Source organism: Penicillium malachiteum (genome assembly GCF_028827825.1).
Source record: "Penicillium malachiteum strain IBT 17515 chromosome Unknown utg000004l:1.0-4883003.0:1.0-4884900.0, whole genome shotgun sequence".
NCBI lineage: Eukaryota > Fungi > Ascomycota > Eurotiomycetes > Eurotiales > Aspergillaceae > Penicillium > Penicillium malachiteum.
This window is the reverse complement of record NW_026643097.1, coordinates 4,436,911-4,458,222: the sequence shown is the minus strand read 5'-3', so window position 1 is coordinate 4,458,222 and position 21,312 is coordinate 4,436,911. Positions and strand designations below refer to the sequence as shown.

General features: G+C 46.9%; 9 protein-coding genes across 9 annotated transcripts; 3 read left to right on the top strand and 6 right to left on the bottom strand.

Annotated features, from left to right (window-relative positions):
* Positions 1-151: 151 nt before the first annotated feature.
* Positions 152-1,540, bottom strand: N7483_009739 (uncharacterized protein; the record flags this gene model as incomplete). The annotated part of the gene is made up of 1 exon (XM_057093166.1): positions 152-1,540. The coding sequence occupies one exon, from the start codon at positions 1,538-1,540 to the stop codon at positions 152-154; it is 1,389 nt and encodes a 462-aa protein (XP_056944340.1).
* Positions 1,541-3,526: 1,986 nt separating this feature from the next.
* Positions 3,527-3,953, bottom strand: N7483_009738 (uncharacterized protein; the record flags this gene model as incomplete). Its single annotated transcript, XM_057093165.1, has 2 exons — positions 3,527-3,767; positions 3,820-3,953. The coding sequence occupies 2 exons, from the start codon at positions 3,951-3,953 to the stop codon at positions 3,527-3,529; spliced, it is 375 nt and encodes a 124-aa protein (XP_056944339.1).
* A 3,357-nt stretch (positions 3,954-7,310) lies between these two features.
* Positions 7,311-8,218, bottom strand: N7483_009737 (uncharacterized protein; the record flags this gene model as incomplete). The annotated part of the gene is made up of 2 exons (XM_057093164.1): positions 7,311-7,632; positions 7,704-8,218. 2 exons carry the CDS (start codon positions 8,216-8,218, stop codon positions 7,311-7,313), a joined length of 837 nt encoding a protein of 278 aa, XP_056944338.1.
* A 1,370-nt stretch (positions 8,219-9,588) lies between these two features.
* On the top strand, positions 9,589-10,212 carry N7483_009736 (uncharacterized protein; the record flags this gene model as incomplete). The annotated part of the gene is made up of 1 exon (XM_057093163.1): positions 9,589-10,212. One exon carries the CDS (start codon positions 9,589-9,591, stop codon positions 10,210-10,212), a length of 624 nt encoding a protein of 207 aa, XP_056944337.1.
* A 674-nt stretch (positions 10,213-10,886) lies between these two features.
* Positions 10,887-11,744, top strand: N7483_009735 (3-hydroxyacyl-CoA dehydrogenase family protein; the record flags this gene model as incomplete). The annotated part of the gene is made up of 1 exon (XM_057093162.1): positions 10,887-11,744. The coding sequence occupies one exon, from the start codon at positions 10,887-10,889 to the stop codon at positions 11,742-11,744; it is 858 nt and encodes a 285-aa protein (XP_056944336.1).
* A 799-nt stretch (positions 11,745-12,543) lies between these two features.
* Positions 12,544-15,166, bottom strand: N7483_009734 (putative TBC domain protein; the record flags this gene model as incomplete). The annotated part of the gene is made up of 3 exons (XM_057093161.1): positions 12,544-12,948; positions 13,009-15,087; positions 15,116-15,166. 3 exons carry the CDS (start codon positions 15,164-15,166, stop codon positions 12,544-12,546), a joined length of 2,535 nt encoding a protein of 844 aa, XP_056944335.1.
* A 923-nt stretch (positions 15,167-16,089) lies between these two features.
* N7483_009733 (Mo25 family protein) lies at positions 16,090-17,475 on the bottom strand (the record flags this gene model as incomplete). Its single annotated transcript, XM_057093160.1, has 4 exons — positions 16,090-16,326; positions 16,386-16,658; positions 16,727-17,205; positions 17,268-17,475. 4 exons carry the CDS (start codon positions 17,473-17,475, stop codon positions 16,090-16,092), a joined length of 1,197 nt encoding a protein of 398 aa, XP_056944334.1.
* Positions 17,476-17,727: 252 nt separating this feature from the next.
* On the top strand, positions 17,728-19,561 carry N7483_009732 (protein arginine methyltransferase RmtB; the record flags this gene model as incomplete). Its single annotated transcript, XM_057093159.1, has 4 exons — positions 17,728-17,968; positions 18,045-18,455; positions 18,519-18,756; positions 18,811-19,561. 4 exons carry the CDS (start codon positions 17,728-17,730, stop codon positions 19,559-19,561), a joined length of 1,641 nt encoding a protein of 546 aa, XP_056944333.1.
* Positions 19,562-19,900: 339 nt separating this feature from the next.
* Positions 19,901-21,035, bottom strand: N7483_009731 (uncharacterized protein; the record flags this gene model as incomplete). The annotated part of the gene is made up of 2 exons (XM_057093158.1): positions 19,901-20,963; positions 21,028-21,035. The coding sequence occupies 2 exons, from the start codon at positions 21,033-21,035 to the stop codon at positions 19,901-19,903; spliced, it is 1,071 nt and encodes a 356-aa protein (XP_056944332.1).
* Positions 21,036-21,312: the final 277 nt, after the last annotated feature.

The window sequence follows — 21,312 nt, the reverse complement described above, 5'->3', positions numbered from 1 at the left end:
CTCCAAAAGGCTCAAAAGTGCAGCAAGAACCAATGAAAAGGCTCATGACCGGGTATCTTAAAACGACAAGCAGAGGTTTTGGAAGAATAGGTGCTTTAAACAAAGTAGATATGGATGAAAGGCCGTCTCAGTCTTCATCTATCGCGCCAGGCTAGGTACTCCCACCGGTATCTGGAGAAGGATCTGAAATGTTCTCCTCGTCCGACGCCGTAGTTTTATGTCGAGATGACGGGTGATCCTGGGCTTTCCGGCTTCGTTCCGGGCTGCGAGAATGATGTTCCCGTTTGAAGCCCCGTCCAGATTTACCTCTGCGAGCCCAGGGGCTCATCTCTGGGGATTCCCGTTGCCGAGTTTCCGGTCTCTCTTCATGGTGATAAGACTCATGCGCAGTCGTGATACCCGGCGTTCCATGTGCGTGCTGCGGCGTGCCAATAATTGGGCTCTGACGGCCAGATTGTGCCTCCGCTGGAACAAATTCCGATGGTCGAGCGGGAGGAGCGATCGGTGTATGAGCTGCCTGCGGCTTTCTCTTACGACTGGGGGAGTCATGGCGCATGGCCGAAGGCGCTGGATCGGCTGGAATCGATTCCGGTTGACTTCTGGCGGAGGCTGGCGCATGAGAGGGCTGTCCTGGAGGCACCCAGTGGTGAAATGAGATGGAAGGTGAGGGGCGGCGTGGGCGTGGATCTTGTCGCATAGGAGCGTGCTGAGGAACATGTGGAGCCGCCACGTACTGTACAGGGCCAACGTGAGCCGTCTGCATGGCTGGCTGCTGCATTTCGATAGGCCGGGGTAGATGAGCAGGCAATGGAACTGGGGTACCCGCAGCTGAGGACATTGAGCTCCCATTTCCAGCTGGCTGCGGGGCAGTATTGATAATACCCATGGTCGGATGTTGAGGGGTATACACATTGGACGCAGGTGTGCGTGGATCCCGTTGGGGTTCACCTGCAGCCACTTGACTTGGCAATTGTTGGCTCTGTATCGGTGGGAGCGTTGTAGAGAGACTGTGACTTTGATATGCTTGTTGTTGTTGAGCACCAGGCGCCATAGCACTTCTAGATGGCTGCGCCATCCATTGCTGAGCTGTATCAATCATCAGCTGGAGGTTTCCCGCACCCGAACTATGCATGGCCGCAAAGATCAATGGCACCATGGGTGGAGGCACGCCAGCACGCAATGACTCGATAAGAATCATTTGTTCGATTCTACGTTGCTCCAATCGCAAAGTTTCCTGACGGGTCTTTTCCTCTTCTTGGCTTCGACGGTCCTCTTCGGTCTTAGCCAGCAACCACTGTTGCATAGATTCAGTTCCTTGCCATTGTGACGGCGGCGGGGGTAATGGAGTGGGCATTGCTGCAGGCAGGTTCAAAGTAGAGGACGGCGGAAGCTCTCTTTGGGAAGATTCCATAGGCTGTGGATCTTGTCCAGATGAGGTGTCAGACCACGAAGACCGTGGGGTCGGGTGGATCTTGTGAATAACCGTGTACTCATTGACATTTGCCCCTCCGGTCTGTTGAGGTTGGAGAGTAAGTAACATTGTTCAGATGAGTGAAGATGAAACATGATGTATGGAAAAAAGCAATGAAAATCCAACATTGAAATTCATCAAAAAAGAAACAACGGGAACGGGAAGGAGCGAGGCAACGCGTCTCAATTAGGAAAGGCATATGAGGCCAAAACCAACTAAGACTGAGACCAACATGGTACATTTGTACACATCTTACTCCATAACCCCTCTCTTCATGCAGTTCACTAACACCAAATAAGTTATAATTGAACAACTCACCTGTTAAATTCAAGGTGATCCAATCAATTGGGCTGACTCAGCCAGGCCCCGGGGGCCCCAGGCCTTGCGTAATCGGACCCGATGCAGTTCGGTTGGAAGAGATAGGAAACCGAAATTAGTCTCGAGGGGAAAGAGAGGGGAAAGTAGGCAGAGCCAAATCCCACTCTTGGCAACAATCTGAAACGTATTCAGAAGAAGGGCTAAGGCGTTAGGGGATCGGAATTGAAGATCGGTAAAGCAATAGACCACTAGAAACACGGGGGAAATAATAAATAGACAATGAATCAAGTTAGTATGAAGAGAATGTCTATTGAACAATGAACAATGAAGACGAGAAGGCAAAAGGGAATCAAAAAAGAAAAAATAGAAAAAAGAACAGAAAAAAACAAGGATCAAGAGATTGGAAAGAAGGAAGGGAAAAAAAGAAAAAAAAAGAGACCAACCGAAAAGACCCAGATCGAGCCACGCATGACATGGGGACCTATTCCGTACATTAGCCAGGATAGATCGCCTTACGAAGACGATGACACACGCCCGGACGGGGCAGTGGAGCAGAGACGGGGGGGCACAAATGAGATGGATCGGCATTTCTGTTAGCCTCACGGGAGCCGCCTCAAGTGCGGGCAAATCAATGATCTAGCGCCAATTATCGTCCTCGTGTTGGGCGAACGGGCGGATTGCGGATTCCGCGCAAGCGCCTGGTCCACTTGGTACTGGTGCCGATCTCCTAGTGGGCTTGAGATGTTTCGAATGCTTGCGTGGTTCGCCAAGTCTGCCTATCACAATTTGGGTGGTGTTGATACAGTACTTAGTACAGAGTACTGGATGAGAAAGGATCCCGGGGCTAGAACTCGGAGGTAGGTCCCAGTTGGTTCTGTAGTTCACAGGTTAGGGAGCTTTGGCAGATTGCTTCCAAGTCTTCCTCTTCGCTACCTATGAATGATCAAGAGGAGAGCCGTGGAGTTGGAAAGGTTAAAGTTTGATTGGTGGCCATAACAAGGGAAGAGGATGCTCCAGGTGGATGAGTCGGGACACCGGAGAGACTTAACAGAGCAGGGATAACCTCCCGATAGATTTGCTCATCCTTCAAGGTTGCATTCAGCCTGAGATACAGCACTGGATTGGGAAATGCACAGAATCTTGCAGAATTCAAGAACTAGGATGGTGCTGGATGTTAGTACATCTTAGTCCAATGGCCGGTAACCAGAAACAGGGGTTGGGGAGGTTCAGACATCCAATAGGAAGCATCAGGCTTCATTAGTTCGATAACATCTCCCACATCTCACCCAGGATGAACTGGGGTCTTTCAGCTCTTGCATCACCCGAGGCGAACCAAGGATAAAATATTCCAAGTCGAAAAAACAAAGGTCGATCGATTTCGGGGGGATATGACATGAACATATACCTAGAAGGTACATGTACTATATCACCCTGCCAGAGTATCTGTTAGCAGTAAGGGGGTATATACTAGGAACCTGATCGTGATAAGAATGAGGAACAAAGGATCTTCCATTGTACTAGACCAATAACAATCTTAGAGAAGTCTTTGCCCCACAGATTTTAACCTTAATGATAATAGGGTGCACAATTGTGAAAACCAGTGGGAAATTTCTCACCAAACCCACCACAAAAAGATCAGTCGCAACCCTTTGAAAGAACGAAAGAAAAAAAGAGAAAGAAGTAGAGGTATGGTCGGTCGGTCGGAGATCCAGGTTATCGAAATAATCAGACTCGCAGCTACTTCTTTCTTGGAGCCCTCATGGGGACTACTTCTCGAGCGGCTTGGCCGCAATTGGCAGCAGCTTTGGCAAATGTTAGCAACTTTATCATGCGACAATAGAACGGGAGTCTTGGATTGCGTACTGGGCCCTCGGCGGCAGGATTGGCGGCAGGATTTTTGTCCGCATACTTCAACTTGTAGTCCAAGATCAACTCTCGCAATTCGGCGCGGCGACGAACTTCAATGGCGCGCTCGCGACTATTTTTGGTTAGTTTGTCTTTGTAGCTTCAACAAAGGCAATGGGGCTTACCGATAGATGATGGGGTGAACAACAAAGGTCAACATAATGAAGTGGAAAACGAGGTAGAGCAGCATATACATCACGATGCCTTCAGGCTTGCAAGTACCACTACCGGCCGCGTTGCCGAGCTCCATCTCGGACATGATGGTTATTATCAGAGTTGATCAGCTGAAACGATTGTAAGTGGGATGAGACTGGATGCACAACGATGGAATGCGCAGTGGATGTGGATGTGGAACGATAGGAAAGACGCGAAGTGACGCGGGCGAAGACGAAACCGTGATGTGAGAGTTCGCTAGCACTTTAGGCGACAACGCAGGCGACAACGTGCACGTGAGCAGCGCAATATCAAAGGAATAAATACTCAAAGGCTTTGGAACTTAAAGCCTCGAACATCAAGAATACCGATCACTCATCAACTTGAATATCTTTAAGTCAACTATTCAAAGTATCCATTCTTATGCTGAAGGCCCTTTACTGATGATGAAAACATAAGAATTTAGTATACAAATATGGCAGTGGAAAGCTATTGATATCATAATTATCATGTACGAGCTTTGAAATGAGAACTTGGGTGGTATAAAATCTTGGAATCATTCAAATTTAAACATTTGAAGGGCCTGTACCTAGTATTGATTGTAATGTTCCAAGGTTATAATCATTTGAATAGCAAACATATGAGCCCTCCAGGCTATACTACTAGGATTTGTGACAGTGAGTTTTCCATCTTCTGCTAGGCCATATATCATGTCCCAGATTTCTGTACAGATTTATCTCAAATCCATTATATCCATCCCCCATCAGTCTATATCCACCCCATTCACACGAAATTGACGTGGAACCGAGATCACCAATGAAGAAGTTTGAGTGCCAGTCTGTTTTTTCAAAGAAAATCTTCAGCCATTCACCGGGTGTTTTATGTATTCTCGAAACAGGAGCTGCAAGCCTATTTAACTGTAAAGGCCATCGGCTGCAAGGATCAAATATGAACCGATTGTGTATATGTAGAGTTTTCGAATCTTCGTCAACCCAAGTCCTGGTTTGGATATGAACATGTGCTTGAGGCTCATCATTATCCATGGAACATTCATGGTATAGTTCTTGATAGACAGATTTCCCAGTCACTGTACTGACTTTGAAGAACGGCTGACCAAACTTGTCCCTGTAAGTTGGGATCAAAGCTGGGTCTGTGTTTAAACAATACTTGCCGATATGGTGTCTATCATGGAAGGTGATACCGGTGCAAGGACAGAAGTCGACTTTGCCGGTGTATACCAGTGAACATGCTCTTTTGCTAGTCGGAATATCACATTTATTAAAGCAAGGTCGTTGGCCGAGGCTCCAGTAAGATTTTAAAGCACGCCATTTGGAGTGTCGGTGGAGACGCTGGCATTGACTGCAATACCTCCAGAGATCACTTTGGAGTCGGTAAAGTAGTTGGCTATGTGCCTTGTTCCATTCCAAAGGGGAAGAATGTAAGAATTCGGACTGCGGTGGCCATGACAAGGCCGGAATATGAGCATTGTAGGTTCCGCGCCGGTTGAGATATGATTTGAAACAGTTAAATGTATACTTGCAACTTAAAGCAAAGCAAATCTGATCTGCATCAAGTAAGGGTATAAAAATCATTTTGACTATTTCTGGAGGCAATCGATAAAGGACACTATTTCCGATCTCAACGGCGACTTTGGCCGTAGCTTGACGCTTATGGCGAGCAGTTCGCGCCATAGTGTCAAGCACTCTGGCGGTGTGTCGGGTTATACCGGGTCAACGTCAAATGGTATAGTGAAATCAAGATATGGACGAAACAGGTCAAGTGCGGCTGTTCACTAGAAGAGCTGATCTTATTGATCAGAATTGCATCATAAACGGTGAGAATATGCACTAGCAAGTTTTTGTATCGGCTCGACTATTTAGAACAGCCGACAAGGTTTGATATTCAACTGAGGTACTAGACCTAATATGGCAATCGACATCAATCTTATAAGACTGAAATAAACTTTAATCTAGAACTTTCAGACTGAATAGTAGAATAGAAAAGCAAACATACAAATAACCCAGTTGTACTACATTCTGGTTCAAAAGTCTGTGGACACTTCTCCCCCCCACCAATTTTCCGACTTGGCAACTTCAAAAATTTGCAACTCGGTCAATATGGACGCATTTGGCACCGCAATTAGTGCAAATCGTTCGAAAAATGCAGAATTATCAGATGTTCGGCGCAGTTCGATTATTACAGCTTATAAATTAGGTGATAAACCTACTCAAATTGCCCGCTATTTTCAAGTTGCGCGTTCAACTATTTACAACACAATCAAGCGATTTAATACACGCAAAGATATGCAATCAAAGCCCCGTTCAGGTCGCCCGCGCAAGATTGTTACTAGAGAAGAGCGCTATATTTATCGAATGTGTCGACGATATCCACGTATGAGCTGGGGTGCTCTAGTTGCGGAGGTTACAACTGGAGAGATTAGTATCTCAAAATCCACTATTTATCGCGTGTTACGACGATATAAATTACGCAAGTGGAAATCTCGACGCCGAATTCCATTGACTAAGGATGATGCTCTACACCGACGTCAATTCTGTCGAAAATGGCGGAATTTTAAGGAGACAGAGCGGTTAATCTTCTCAGATGAATACTCCGTGCATCAACAATAAAATTCGAGTAATGAATGGGTTTTTCGACTATCATCTGAAGCGTATCGCCAAGATTTAGTCAATTTCATAATAAAACCAGGGCATGATATCGCACAAATGGTCTAGGCAGCTATTTGGATTGGTGGTAGATCTGATTTGATTATTATGGAATGTGATCCAGAGTCCCCAAGAGGTGGTTTTTCAGTAAATTCCTATCAAGACGCCCTATAAGAAGGCCTATTAGACCATTATAACCCAGAGATGATATTGTAGCAAGATAACGCACCGATTCATATAGCTAAGAGCTCTCAGGAGTTCATAATGCAACATAGAATTCATACAATAGATTGGCCTCCGCATTCCCCTGACCTCAGCCCAATTGAACCATGTTGGCGCTTACTTAAACTCGAGCTTCTAAAATTGAAGCCTAATTTTCGACATACCGGTCGCAGTTTAGCTGCACGGGACAAATTCCATACAATTTTACGACAAGCGTGGTGGATAATACCACAGCATACAATAGACAGCCTTATTCGATCGTTTCCGCGCAGAGTTGAAGCTGTACGCCGAGGGCGGGGATATTACACCAAATATTAGTGTAATTAATCATTATGAATTAATTTATTCAATTTGGCAAAAAATTCCATGGAATTTGGAGCAAAATTCGATTTATTATGGATTTTTCAAATTGGTGGGGTGCGGGCTGGAATATGGAGTGTCCACAGACTTTTGAACTACTAGTGTAGGTAGTAGTACTACTTGAGTACTACGACCACTGACCGAGACTCGATTGATATTATCATAGTAAGCAGAGAGGTCAGTAATATTTCGATTATTGGAAAACTTCAATCTCAGCTTCAATCCGATTTAATGCCAACATAGTAGTACAAAATAATAAATGGGAATTGAACAGTGCGTTTCCCACTATGAAATGTCCACCCGGAGAGGTCAAGACCAGGCTGATCCAATAGCTTTCGAGTTTCTTCAAAGGTACGAGTTCGTAAACAGGAAATAAATCCGTCAACTCCGATGGCAATGGGCGCCACAGGTACAATGAATGTGAAGAACAGATGAAGGGGTGAGTACCAGTACCAGACAATGGTGACGAGGCATGTCCAAAATACCATCAAAAATGAGAACAGACACGTCCAAATATCGCGGGCAGACATTTCGAATATACTAAGATATAGTTAAAACATCTGAGATTCTGAAAGGGAGAAAAAGACAGAAAGATGCCAGTGGTCACGTACATTAATGCGTCCGCGGACTCAATCGCGTTTTTCAGGATACTCCCTGCATCCTCATCACTAAAGTGGTGGAAACAAAGATTCAATACCCGACATTCTTTCTTCGAGGCTATTTCAGCCGCAGGAACAGCACGAGCATCGATCGGCTCCGCGATATACGATATATTTCCTTGTTTCTTCGAGATGCGCGCCCACTCTTCCTGGTGGGGGTAGAGATCACTCAAGATAAACTGAACAGGCTCCTTGCCCTCGCGTTCGAGTTGCTTGTTTAGCTCCAGTTCCATGACTGGAGAGGGTCCTCCAGCTCCAGCACAGATATCTCTAATCGTGTAGGAGGAAAGGTCCCTCAGATACTTTTTCATTACTGCACATGCCTGTGTCGCGGGACTTCCATGGCTCCACCCGGGAATCCTCAAACTCCAGAATTTCGTGAGGGCGAGTTGTTCATGTCGCTGGAGCCATGATGGACACCATGATTTTTCACCAATTTCTAGAAGGTGGGATCGGGGCCACGACATGGTTGTAACTTTGGTGTATCCAGGGAGGTGATGTGGGTGGAGTTAGAGGTTGAAGTTCTTGAGATATTTTGCCTCAAGGTTTCCAGTTGGCTCCATTCCGATTAGCTAAAGAGTCCAATGGAACGACCAAAATGATACCGATTGATTCTGAGAACCCCAGGCTTAATTATGAGGATGAATCTTTTGGTACTACTATGGCTCTGGTACCCCGATCAATGAAATTCTTATTGATCACCATATTAGTAATTGTTCACATTTTGACATATTCTCAGGTATTCAATCCACAAATACTGGCAACTATAGAGTTCATTTTCATCTCATAACACTCATAGATGGGTTGAAGTGCATGAATGTAAGGGGCTGTGTCACCTGATAAAAGCAAACTTCCAAGTTACCAGGTGAGTGCATGAGATGGATCTGTCATGAAGACAGTCTTCCAAGGTTCCTCTTCACATCCATGTTCCGACTTCCGAGCGCCATCTCCCCACTCCGACCTTTCACAACCCCACTCAGTGTTTAGCAGAACCATGTTCAATTATTCGGAACCCTTCGCTACCCGAGAATCAGGCACTCTTAGTGCATCCCCTTATAACTGCTGTTCATTTGAGAACTACCGAGGACCACTCTGACAAGGCTACGCCGTTCGTGACCTGCTGTCCTGCCGGATATTATGTTTATGCGATCACCAATAACCTTGGAAGAATACAACATGTATTTGCACGAGTCATCTGCATTCAAGACGCTGTACATAAGCCCCTCAGGGTCCATAGACATACTTCCCTGGATATGTTCGAACAACGGCGTTCCACTCTTGGCAATTGAAAGTGGCTGCCGCGCAGTGGGGATGAGGCTGCAATTAAATTTTCATTTGAAAAACAAAGCCTTGCAAATGATGAAGATTTTGCACGAATAAAGACATTTCAATTAAACTACGGCAAGGCTGTCGAATGTACCCCACCAATAGTCTGTTCTACGAGTGGCCCTCAATTACTGGCAAGTGCATTCTAGAAATGCCAGTGTGCATGCAGCATGATGGGATATTGTCTAACATATTCAACAAATTCAATCTGTTGACGAAAAAGAAAATCAATCACTGAATCAGTCGGTGACAAGTACCACGATCTCTTTACTAATGAAAAGTTTCTTAGTGTCTCGGACTCTCGGCTAGTCTATAATCAACTAGATCAGGATTCTGAGTTGACTTTGCGGGCGAAGGTCCGTGTAACTAGCTCCATTATCAGGGGTCTGGCGGAGACTAAAAAATTGAAATCTATTTTAACCAGCTTATGTCCAGATTTTTTCTTATCGCAGACTCAAGTCCATCATTTTTCAAAGTTTTTACGGTCCTTCTCTAGACTCCCACAAATACAATGCGTGTTATTTGGTTTCTCGCTTCCACTCTTGCGCCCCTGGTCGCCGTCAAGGCCAACTCCACAACTATCAGTTATCTCGGGGTCTCAATTACTAATTCATATGCCGCCGATCTGGCCCAATTCACCAGCCTAGCTGCTGATGTATACGCTATCGATAAAACTGCCACAACATATGACATTCGCTGTGAGGATGGTGCCCCACTCAGTGTGTGCGCAATCGATAGCAAGACTCCCTGGAGAATGATTCAAGGCCCCGAGACCTACAGTATCTCGATAAAGGACAGCATTAGCACCGAAGGTGTAAGCGCAGATGTCACTGCTAATGTGGCCTGCTCGTTTACTCACACATCTGAGTCTGTCTCCTGCTCCCAATACGTGTCGTTCACTATCTCTGCGAGTGAATACTCAACTGCATGGAGCACGAATGCGCCTAGCTATACCGTCGACGCCGACCAGGTTAGCTATGTCGATCTTAAGGTCACTGGAGGCTTACAGGCTTTCTCTGCCGATGCTACGGCTACGAGCCCTGTCACTGTGAGCTACTCTGGTGTTGCTCAGCCTATTGCCACTGCAGCGCCGTTAGCTGCAGCTGCCGCTGCTGCGATTGCAGCTCTGCTTTAAGCGAACACATGGTTGATTCTTTTTCTGTTACATTATACCCTGGGTTTTCGGACATTGAAGCATATATACCGGAGCCTTATGTGGATCGATACATACGCATTCTCCAGATCATATTGGATCAAATTCATCAATATGGCTCCCAGCCATAGCTGAAGACTATCTTCAAAAAGTCTTCTTGACTATTAATTTGTTCCAACTCTATTGTACTATTAATTCTACAACTTTCTGTATACCTCTTCAAGTCCCAATTTCCATCGACCTAGGCTATTGCTATGCTTTCAACGATTACTATTACCCACCTCCTTGCTCTACAACTCTCAAGATTCAAGGACATGTTAGATTTAGTATCGATACTACGAGAGCTAGTCATTCCATCTGATAGTAACACACTGATTATGGTCCAAACCTTGATTCAACCTTACTCATTCTTAAACCCAAATACTAGCCACAAAATGCTCATCCGCCACCTAGCCACATCTTTTCTAAGAGTTAGATCATAGTTTGCATCCACTCAACATTCAGTCATCATACCATCATCAGTACGAAGTATAGCAAAATTCTTACCACGTTCAAGTTTCTCACTGGCAAGTCTGCCATACTCAATATCCCATCTCAGCCCATCTCAATCTCTATTAACCCTCTCTTCTCCCATCACACAAAAACATCAAATCATCATGCCCTCAACACCCTGGACCAAACCGGACACCAGCACCCGTCCGATCGCAATAATCGGCGCCGGAGTAATGGGCCGACGCATCGCAATGATGTGGATAGCAGCCGGGTACGCCGTAACACTATACGAAAAATCCAGCCACAGTGCCGACGAAGCAGTCGAATACATAAACAGCAACAAAGAAGCACAAGCCAAGAAAATGGGCACCAAGCCAGCCGAGATAAAAGTCACCGCATCACTCGAAGAGGCTTGTGAGAATGCATGGATGGTGATTGAAGCTGTACCCGAGAAACTGGAACTAAAAACCGAAGTCCTGGGCTCAATTGATGCACTTGCCCCGGCGGATTGTGTCGTTACCACGAATTCCTCATCACTACGCTCAAGTCAGATGCTCACGAAGACGAAAAAGAATTACCGCATCTGTAATGGCCATTATTATATGCCTCCGGAACAAATATATTACGAGATTATGTCGTGTGGACAGACGGATGAGGCGATTCCGCCGTTTTTGATTGAAAAGGCGCGGAGTGCGGGTTTCAAACCTGTGTTTGCGCGAAAGGAGTCGACGGGATTGGTGTTTAATCGAATCTGGGCGGGTATTAAGAGGGAGTGTTTGCTTGCTATGGCGGACGGGGTTACTGATGGGAGGACGATTGATGAGATGTTTAAGTCGTGGTTTCAGGCTGAGAAGGGTCCTTGTCAGATGATGGATAAGGTGGGGTTGGATACGGTTTACAATATCGAGGTGGTTTATGAGAAGCAACTTGGAACGAATCCTCGGGCGAAAGATTGGTTGAAGGCGAATTATGTGGATAAGGGAGACTTGGGAGCGAAAGGTGGAAAGGGATTGTTGGGATAGACATTTCTCATTATGTTCTTTCTTTAATGTGAAGCTGGTGACGGGTATAGTGCATGAGAAGGATCAGGAGACAAAAAGACATAGATAGATTGTGATCGTCATCTACAAAAGTCTAGCCATTACTACTCAGTTCGACATTGATATCAATAACTTCCAAGGTTGGGCTCAATTGAGATAGATCAGTGTATTTGCGCACATTGATACAAGGCACAGGAAGAAGAATGGAATATGCCATCTTTCTCGGTGGTGCTGATGCCGATGTATTCAAGTGTCCAGAACCAGCAGTGCTGGGCTTAGGACTCACGAATAAACCGACTTTGACGAATTATAAAAGAAATATACAGGTCTTGTGAAAGGTATAGGAAAGATCAAAATAAAACACATCAAACGGGGATCAGAAGAAGCGTAAGAATAGGTATCGTCTAGAGATCCAAAAAGGGAACAGTCGTAAGGAAACAGAAGTGGGTAAAGTGAGAAAGCAGAAGGAAAATTAGACAGAGAGTGTATAGCTGATGTGGGCTGTGGGAAGGAGGTTCATATTAATAGTGATGATAAAAAAGCCCCTGGAATATTAGGGTGCTCCACCATTCAAGTCCAATGATCCGTATCAGAGGAGTGCAAGACAATGTGTTGGGTATAATGGGGTATTAGACATCAACAGTGACTCTCGGGGGTATGGCCCGACCATTAGGGTATAAAGAAGGGCATCAGGAAGTTATTAGGGAGACATGAGCGGCCAACAGAGCATCAGCGAGGGGGAAAAATAAAAATAAAAATGAAAGGTGGCAAATTAGAAGTCTTAATGGGTTTTCTTTCGGCGATGGACCTTGTATTCGGCTTTGGCGACACGCATGAAGAGCTCGGTGTCCTGGATTGGAACCCAGCTTGTCAGAACTTTCATGACGTTCTCAAAATCAGAGTCCAGAATTATATCGCGCATGCCATCGATCAAGGCAGCAGACGTGGCGTGAAGGACATCTAGGCTTTGTCCAAATGTGCCAAGTTGTAGTGATGGTGGTGGTTCCTTTTTGAGTCCTCGTCCACTAGATGTGGTTGGACGTGAGGGACCGGGGTGTTCTTCGGCATCACCCAGGAGCATAAAGACATCCCATACTCGAAGCTGGGCCGGGAATGGGATAGAATAGTTGAACAGTGTCAGATACCACCGGGTACCATAAGCAGTAGGCGGGATTCCAACCGTATTCTAGAGAAAGTCATTAGCAAAAGAACCTTCGCTTTCATGAAAATGGTTGGACTGTCTTACCAATTGTGTGGCTACTTCACCACCTGCCAGCCACTCGCGTTCAAAATCATCCAGCGCTTCCATGAGCCCTGCGAATCCAGATTTATACAATTGTTCTAAGCCACGAAGCTGCCATAAGCGGGCCAGCATGACAAATGCGTGTTCCTCATCGTAGTACGCTAGCAGAGTAGCCGCTATAGCCGCCATGCCTTGCACGTAACCAGTATCAGGGTAATAAAGGGACATAGCGTGGAGGACTCGGAATAACAGACGTTGACCACCGCGATACCGTCGACGGAACATGATGTGACTGGTGATTGTACGGGGTACATCGATATCAATTTGAACGTCATCTGGCGAGGAAACATATTGGTATTCACGGAAAGCCTCCATAAGTTCGTCCTCCGACGGACTGTCTGGTTTTCGCTTCGCACTGGCCTCAAGGAAGGAATACCAGGCTGAGGACCGCCATCGGTCTGGGATTCCCTTCCATGTCCGCTCAATCAATTTTGAGCTATGTGTATCAAACTCGAATTTCATTCCACCGCCATCTCTGTTCTTTTTAACTGGCTTGGCCATCTTCGTCCACTTGTCTTCTCGCTGCCATTCCTTCTTCCGCATTGCGCGCGCAGCTGGGGTATCTCTCCCTTCACCGGGGTCATCCGCTGGAAGAGTCAGCATGTCAGCTGCCTCGTCGGTGAACTTTCGGTCTCTGTTATGCGGAAGACGGTTGGTTGCAGAGCGCAGCCGGGATGTTGAACGTCGAACTGGCAGGCTCATATTGCTGGCCGATGATGTAGGACGGCCTGTCGCGGAGGTCTGGGATAAATCACGAGTTGGAGACTGGCCACTGAATGAACGAGTATTGGTACGAGAAGTTGGGGGACGAATCGACCGTTTGCGACGAGGGGTCTCGGCGGCGAGCTGAAGACTGGTGGTGACTCGCTGGATAGGGTGAGGTTCGCCATCCTCAGGAGCATGGATGAACCCATATCGATCCACTTGTCCTGCGCCAACATTTTGCCAGTACTCAATCCCACCTGCAAGTTCCTGGGTTTCCCGCTTCATTCGCTTGCGTTCTACTTCAGCCGATGCTCTTGCTGCTGAGTCTGGCGACGGCGCATCAAGCTGAGCAGCTGGGGTTGAAGATGTCTCGATATCCGGGGATGCAGATTCCTCCCAGAGCACGCCATTATCCGACGCCATCGCTTTTGCGACATCCATATCGGTCACGGTATCATCACCCCTCTCATACATCAGCCGTACTCGTCGCGATAACATGTCTTCGTCCGCCGAAACTGCTCTGCATTGAAGGCTCGTTTGTCTTGGTCGGAGGGTGCTTTGCACTTTGTAGGGACGTGGGGTTGCCTTTGGTATTTCCTCGTTTGCTCCATCCAGGCCAGTTGACGGGGGCCGCGCCGTAGTAATCGACTCCGGCTCGGGTTGTATAGATTGTTGAATCGACACTTGATCCGCCTGTGGTTCTAAGCTCTGTACCTCTGAAATCTGTTCGGAGGGATGCTCTGACTGCGAATCTAGCTGTTTCAACACCGGTCGCTTCGATTGAGACCTGATCAAACTACCGCGGTTGGAAAACTTCATACTTGTCTGCGCCAAACCATCCAGAGTGCCCGTGGGTATATCCATGCTAATGCGATTAAATGCCGAGTCGATTTGAGGTACTGGGGGCAATTCCTCGGTGCTCATTTTACGCTCCAACTCCGTGGACCTCTTCCTCAAACCACCCCACTTCCGCTCCGACCATCTGGAGCCGGGTCGAGACCCTGGTCGCGAACTAGGCCGGGCAGCTGCATCGTTGATAAAAATGCTGGGGACGCTGTGGAGCGACGGCGCATGATCATGCGAGATCACCCGCTCATCCATTGATCTTCGTGCTCGAGTTTCCCCTGACGGTGATAATGTCTCCATGGTATTCTTGCGGGCGCTGCGAGCACTGCGCGCGGAGGTGGGACGGTCACGGGGGCCTGACGAGGCGTCGCTGGCGCTGAGGGATCGGCCATTTGGGTCCGGTGGCGTATCGGCAGGGGTTGGGAGTGAAACAGATCTAATAGCAATAGGGCGACCTGCCTCGACCGTATTCTGGTAGGGCACAGCTTGTAATGTCGACCGCGATTCCGATGAAACGGGCGATAACGATGTAGGGGGGGTTATCCACCATTATCCCGGCATGACTCGAACAATTAGAACCAAAAAAGACAACAAAGAATAAAATAAAAAGTGAAAAGAAAACCCCCCAAAGAAAAAAAAGAAAAAGAGTGACCGATTTCACATCACCGTTTCGTCAGGGTCTGGGAATTAAAATTGTCCAGGAGAAAAAGACGGAGAGGGGTGTGGAGTAGGGCCTTGTTGCTTCCTTGGCGTCTTTTCTCTTGAGTCGAAGCTCTCATTCCACACTAAAAATGTGGACTTGAACTTCAATTCTTTTTCAATGAAAAGATATTGATTAGGTCAATCAGGAATTTTCCATCTAACGATTGGGAGATTCAAGTATTCAAACATCCAGGGGCTATCTTCATCCCACTTCAATATGGCCGCGCAGCAGTGGGCCGCAGACGACGACAAAGGTGGAGCACACTAGTAGTGCTTAGATTAGAACATAACCATGGTGTCATGAAGAGTCTGGACTAAGTTAATTGGGGCTTTTTATTAAAAGAAATTCCAAAGATCCACACAAATTGTAATATTTGAGACAGAAGGGGAAAAAACGGCAAAGAATGGCGGGACTCGGAGATGCTAGCAAGAGTCATGGTTGATATATCCATCATGATAGAGACGTTATGAAGTGACAGACTACAATGCAGATTCAATGCAAGGGGGAAAATCGCAACTTTCATAAAAACAATAGGGATTCCCATAGGCCAAGGCTGTTCAAAAAAGAAAATTGCAAAGAAGGAAAAATCCAGTAGGCTATGATGGCCTATGCAATGATAAAAAAGGGGGACAAGACAGGTAACCCGCAGACTAAACTCCATACCGACTTGGATCATCGTAGTTTTAAAACAACAGATAAAAGAAAAGAAAAAAACAAAGGCAGAATAAAAAAGACATCATGATCTAGCGACCCAGCGTCAGATCCTAATTTCATGCCACTGTAGCCGTGTTGACTCCAGGGTGTACATTGCGAGTCGACTTGCTCTGTTCTACTGGCTCCTTGGGTAAGAGTTCAATTTGTCGGACCAAGAAGCTCTTTTCGTCTGTGAATTGGTCGTCATCAGTTCGATCCTCCAGGAATTTAGGGAGAAAGCGTAATAACCGATCACGGTTATTGATCAGAATGCGTTGAACAGCCACCGACTTATTTGGGTTGGCTACAAAAACCTGGATATCGTTAGTATACGCGTCACGGAGGATCGACATGGAAGATAGATATAACATACTTTGAAAACGTGGAACCCCTCATACTGGACCATCTTGCGATCGTCCCGTAGAAGCTTCATACATAGCTTCAGATTCTCCCCACTCTCCACATAAGCCATCATCACGTTGTAGTTCGCACGGTCCAACAAGATCTCGCCAAGAAGCTTAATGCTTTGTCGCTTGGTCACATATGAGTCGGACTGAATGAGGGTACTGTTGAATCGACCAAAGAACAAATCGAAATTGGTGGCTAGGTATGCCGTTACCAAGTTTTTATGTCGGGTCAAAACCTCCTATTGGGAGCATTAGCACATGCATATCTAGAGACGGTATTTCTATCGCATCGCCCTGGAATGCTTACCCGGAACGTGGTAAACGCATCTGCGCTGACTTCAAAGTTGCTCTTATCAATCCAATCGAAGAAATTCCAGAATACTCCTTCGCCCGTTTGAGGTAAATTCGGCTTCAGATCAGAGAGTCGTACAGCAGGCTCCCCTGGGTGGGACTGGTCATATAAGACCACGGCAGCCACCACATCAAACTTGAGTGCTTCTCGCAAGATTACACCACAGGGCATGGCGCTCTGGCTTTGATTGTATCCTCGACATAGTTCGATTAATATCTCAGGTCGATGGTGAACAATATATGAGATAACCGGCGGGTCTTTGTCGGGCGCATAATTGTTAGGTCGGAACCGAAGGAAATGGGAGAAAATGCTTTGTGTATCTTTTCGAGCCTCAAACGGAAGTTTGTGGATTAATTGAACTAATTCAAGAAGAAGATCTTCTTGGAGTGTTGCTTGCACAAGGGCGTGCACCTGCTCCGGGGATGTATTGACTTCTGAAACCAACACAATGTTTAGTTTAGTCGAGTAACATAGACAAAATAGCACGGTTTGTTACCTTGCGTTCCTTGGACGATCACTTTCATGTGGCCGAGCTGCTTGACTAGCTCTTCCTCGGCCTGGGGTTTCGTCAGCGATTGTATGCGAGCGGTCATCGGGGTAGGGACCTTGGGCTGCTTGTCCAGAAGTTTGAGAATTAATTCTTTGGTAGTCCGGGCGACTTCTGATGGTTGCCGCGTGCGGCCACGATTGAAAAAGAACGCCATGATTCCTGGGTATGAGTAAGTTGTTGAAGGAAAGAAGGGATTCGATTGCGCCGAACTGATCACATCTCTGGTTCCCGCAATAAACAATCGGAGGCGGGGCAACCGTGGTCGCCTCAGGCAGAAAGATCCCCGATAACGATTTTTTCTTTTATCAGTCCCATCTCTGCCCCTCCATTCCTCTATTTCAAATAGAATTCAATTCTTGCCAATTGGAGTCGATTCCAATTGCATTGAACCTGAAATATAATCAATATGGCTGCCTATATTCCCCGTGCAGAGCCTCCTGTTGAGGATGTTCACGCTGATTCGCGTTCAGTATCGGACGAGTCCGACTCTAGCAACGAGGAGGGCTGGGAGGATGTTGAGGCCGATGACGAGACACAGCCTGTTGTCGATCTCTTCTCAGCTGAGGTCTTCCCTGATGTGCGCTCTTTGCTTAAGCAGTGCAAGGAGAAGCACCAGTTCGACCTGTTGAAGATTCAAAAGGATCTTGGTATGTTAGTATGGGCTGAAAGGCTCAGATCTGCATAGCTAAAAATTCATGCTAATGTATACTATTTTTTCAACAGACTTGGATTTCTTGGACACCATCAAGCTGGTCAACTACGTTCGTTCCGAAGTCAAGGCCGGAAACCGTACCCCCGATGTCAGCTCCAAGTCCAAATTCGAGGACGACTTGTACTTGAAGCCGGTGCTGGAGGATGATGCACTTCTGTACAGTCTGGATGACATCGCCGAGGAGGAGGGCGAAGAGACAGTTCCTGGAACTGAGGCAGAGCGCCGTGTTCAGGAGCTTCAGGAGGACCTCGAAAGACTCCAGAATCAGTTCTCCGAATACAGGCTCGCTGTGCAGAAGTCTATGGAAGACCAATTGAACAAGGAGGATGAGTCTCTTGGCGCGAGTGCTCCCGCTGGCAAGGCCTCCGGATCTAAGGCCCAGGAGGTTGACGAAGACTATTTTGCATCTTACGCTTACAACGGTATGAAAAAAAGACCATTCCCTTGTATCAAAACGCTCTTGCTGACATAATTACCTATATCAGGAATCCACGAGTCCATGCTGAAGGATGCTATTCGCACTGATGCTTACCGTGATTTCGTCTACGAGAACAAGCATCTTTTCAAGGACAAGGTTGTTCTGGATGTTGGCTGTGGAACTGGCATCTTGTCCATGTTCTGTGCCAAGGCTGGCGCAAAGAAGGTCATCTCAGTTGACAACTCAAACATCATTGACCGTGCTAAGGAGATCGTCTTCGACAATGAGTTCGGAGATGTTATCACGTATGTCCCACCTTATTATTTCCATCATGTATCTTGCTAACACTTCGATTATAGCTTGGTTCGTGGCAAGATTGAGGAGGTCACTTTGCCTGTCGACAAGGTCGACATCATCATCTCCGAATGGATGGGTTATGCCCTGCTTTTCGAGTGCATGTTTGACTCTGTCATCTACGCACGAGACCGCTACCTCGCTCCCGGTGGCTTGATGGTTCCTTCCCACGCGACCCTGCGTATTGCTCCTTACGCTGACCCAGACTTCATGGCTTCGCACATCTCTTTCTGGGAGAACGTTTATGGTTTCAAGATGACCAGCATGCTGTTGAAGATTTATGATGAAGCCCTTGTCCGTAGCATTCCGTCTTCCACTATTGCCGCAGACTCATCGATCTTCTTGCCATTGCCTCTTCACAGCATTACCGTTGATGAGCTGAGCTTCTTGAAGGAGTTCCAGGTCACTCTCAACCAAGACATCGATGCTCTCGATGGTTGGGCGATCTGGTTCGATATCTTCTTCATGCCTTCAAAGGACTCTCCCATTCCCGAAAACGCTGTTCCCGCCGACATGCAAAAGAAGGGATTCGTCGCATTCACTACCGGACCCGATGGCACCGAGACTCACTGGCAGCAGACTATTGCCTTGATTGACCACGGAAAGCACAAGGCCCAGCCTTTGAAGAAGGGCGAGGTCATTTCTGGTAAGATCGGCTACCAGAAGCGGGACCAGGAGGGCTCTCGTGGTTTGAACATCGACATTCAGTGGCAAGGTCAAACTGCCAAGGGCGACCAGAAGTGGTCCCTTCAGTAAATAGTTGCGCTTGGATATTACGAATGTTTTGAGTTATGATCGATCGCAATGAGTATTAACTGGATGGTCATTGTTGTTGTCAAAAATTGCATGGTTTATACCCATATGTTCCCCGCCCGAGTTCTTCGAAGGCAAGATGGATAGTAGGTCATTGATGAACCCCATGTCAGCCTGTTATTGCTTTTTTCGGGTGTCTTTCACTGTTGAAGTTGGTTTTGATATTCATACAAAAAGAATCTACATGCATTTACACAAGTCTGGTAACATTTCTTTACAGATTTCAATTAGTAGCGTAATATTCATGACTCGTAAATATAGGTATCAGTTCAAACAAAACAATCAGTACCTGTCCGATCGATACGGACGCCTAGTTTCATCCTCATTACGTCGATGACGATGGGAATGATCTGATGAGTGGCGCGAGCGTCGAGATGAGTGGTCTCTGTATTTTTCACGGCTCCGGTCTCGATCATGTCGATCGTGATTGCGTCGATGAGAACTTCGATGATCTCCCCGGTCTCGATCTTTATCAGCTGGGACATCAAGTTGAAACCCCTCAAGACTATCAATAGACTTTGATCTTTTCCGTCTGTGACTAGTTCTTTGCTCAGATTTCAGCATCTCAAGCTCCCTCTTCCTCTGATCGTTCCATCGCTTCCGTTCCTGCTCCGTAGCTCTTAGTTGGCGAACACCGCGCTTCATAGCTGCCAAAGGGTCATTTGCATCCATCCGAGCTTTTTCACGTTCTTTGCGCCGCGGATCCTCATTTCCCCATACATTCTTCTCCGGCATAGAGTCGGGTGCTTCTGCGGCTTGGGCTGAGGATGAATACCAAGGCTTATTTCCGATAGCTTGTTTAAAACCGGCAGCATTAGAAAAGCGCATCGTGTATTGGTCCTCGTAGCTTTTTTTGCTTTTCTCAGCGTCAGCTTCCGCCTCTTTGTTTTTCTCGCTCTTCTTGCGGGGGCCTTCCTCGGGGAAGAGGTTGATATGACCGGCGCTATCCAAGAGCGGAGCATCTGCATCCTTTTTACTTCGGTGAGGTGCGACCATCAACTTATTTCGTTCTGTTTTGGCATCTGCAGCATCCTCTCGGGCAAATCTGATGTCTCTGTCTGTATCGTCTTCTCCGGCAAGGCGTCTTCGTTTGCGAAATCCTCTATCGTCCGTTAATCTTATTTCTGGCCGACCGAGCGGCTCCGATGAAGGACGCGATGGAGGTGCTGGAGGAGGCGTAGGTATTTTCTCTCCTCGTAATATCGCGATCCTCCGTTCAGCATCAACTTCTTGCATGCGACGCTCATCTTCTTCCTCGAGGGCTTTCGCCTGTGCTTCGTCGCGTTTGACTCGAGAGACATTCTCCGGGTTGTAGACGTTCCATGACTTTTTGTCTAGAAGATGGCTAAGGAGTCAGAGTTAGCGATAACCATAAAACAGAGCTTTCTACATCACCAGAGGAAACTTACAGTGGCATTTTTAGTATGTTTTAATGATGATGGTCCAGCATGCTGTGTCACTTTGGGAGAACAGCTGGAGCTTATCGATAAGACCCCACCGCCTGACGCTATTGCGGTAGTCGGGGTGATCCCCCAGCTTGGACTTGCGGATTAACACTCTTCAAACATCTCGCAATTTCATTTATTGAGGCTGCGAGTTCTCCAGTTTACTACTTTTGACCAGGAATCCGGATTAAGCGCGCCGGTGACAAGGACTCAGATACGTCGCTGCCTGCTGTTTCAAGACAGAGTGGC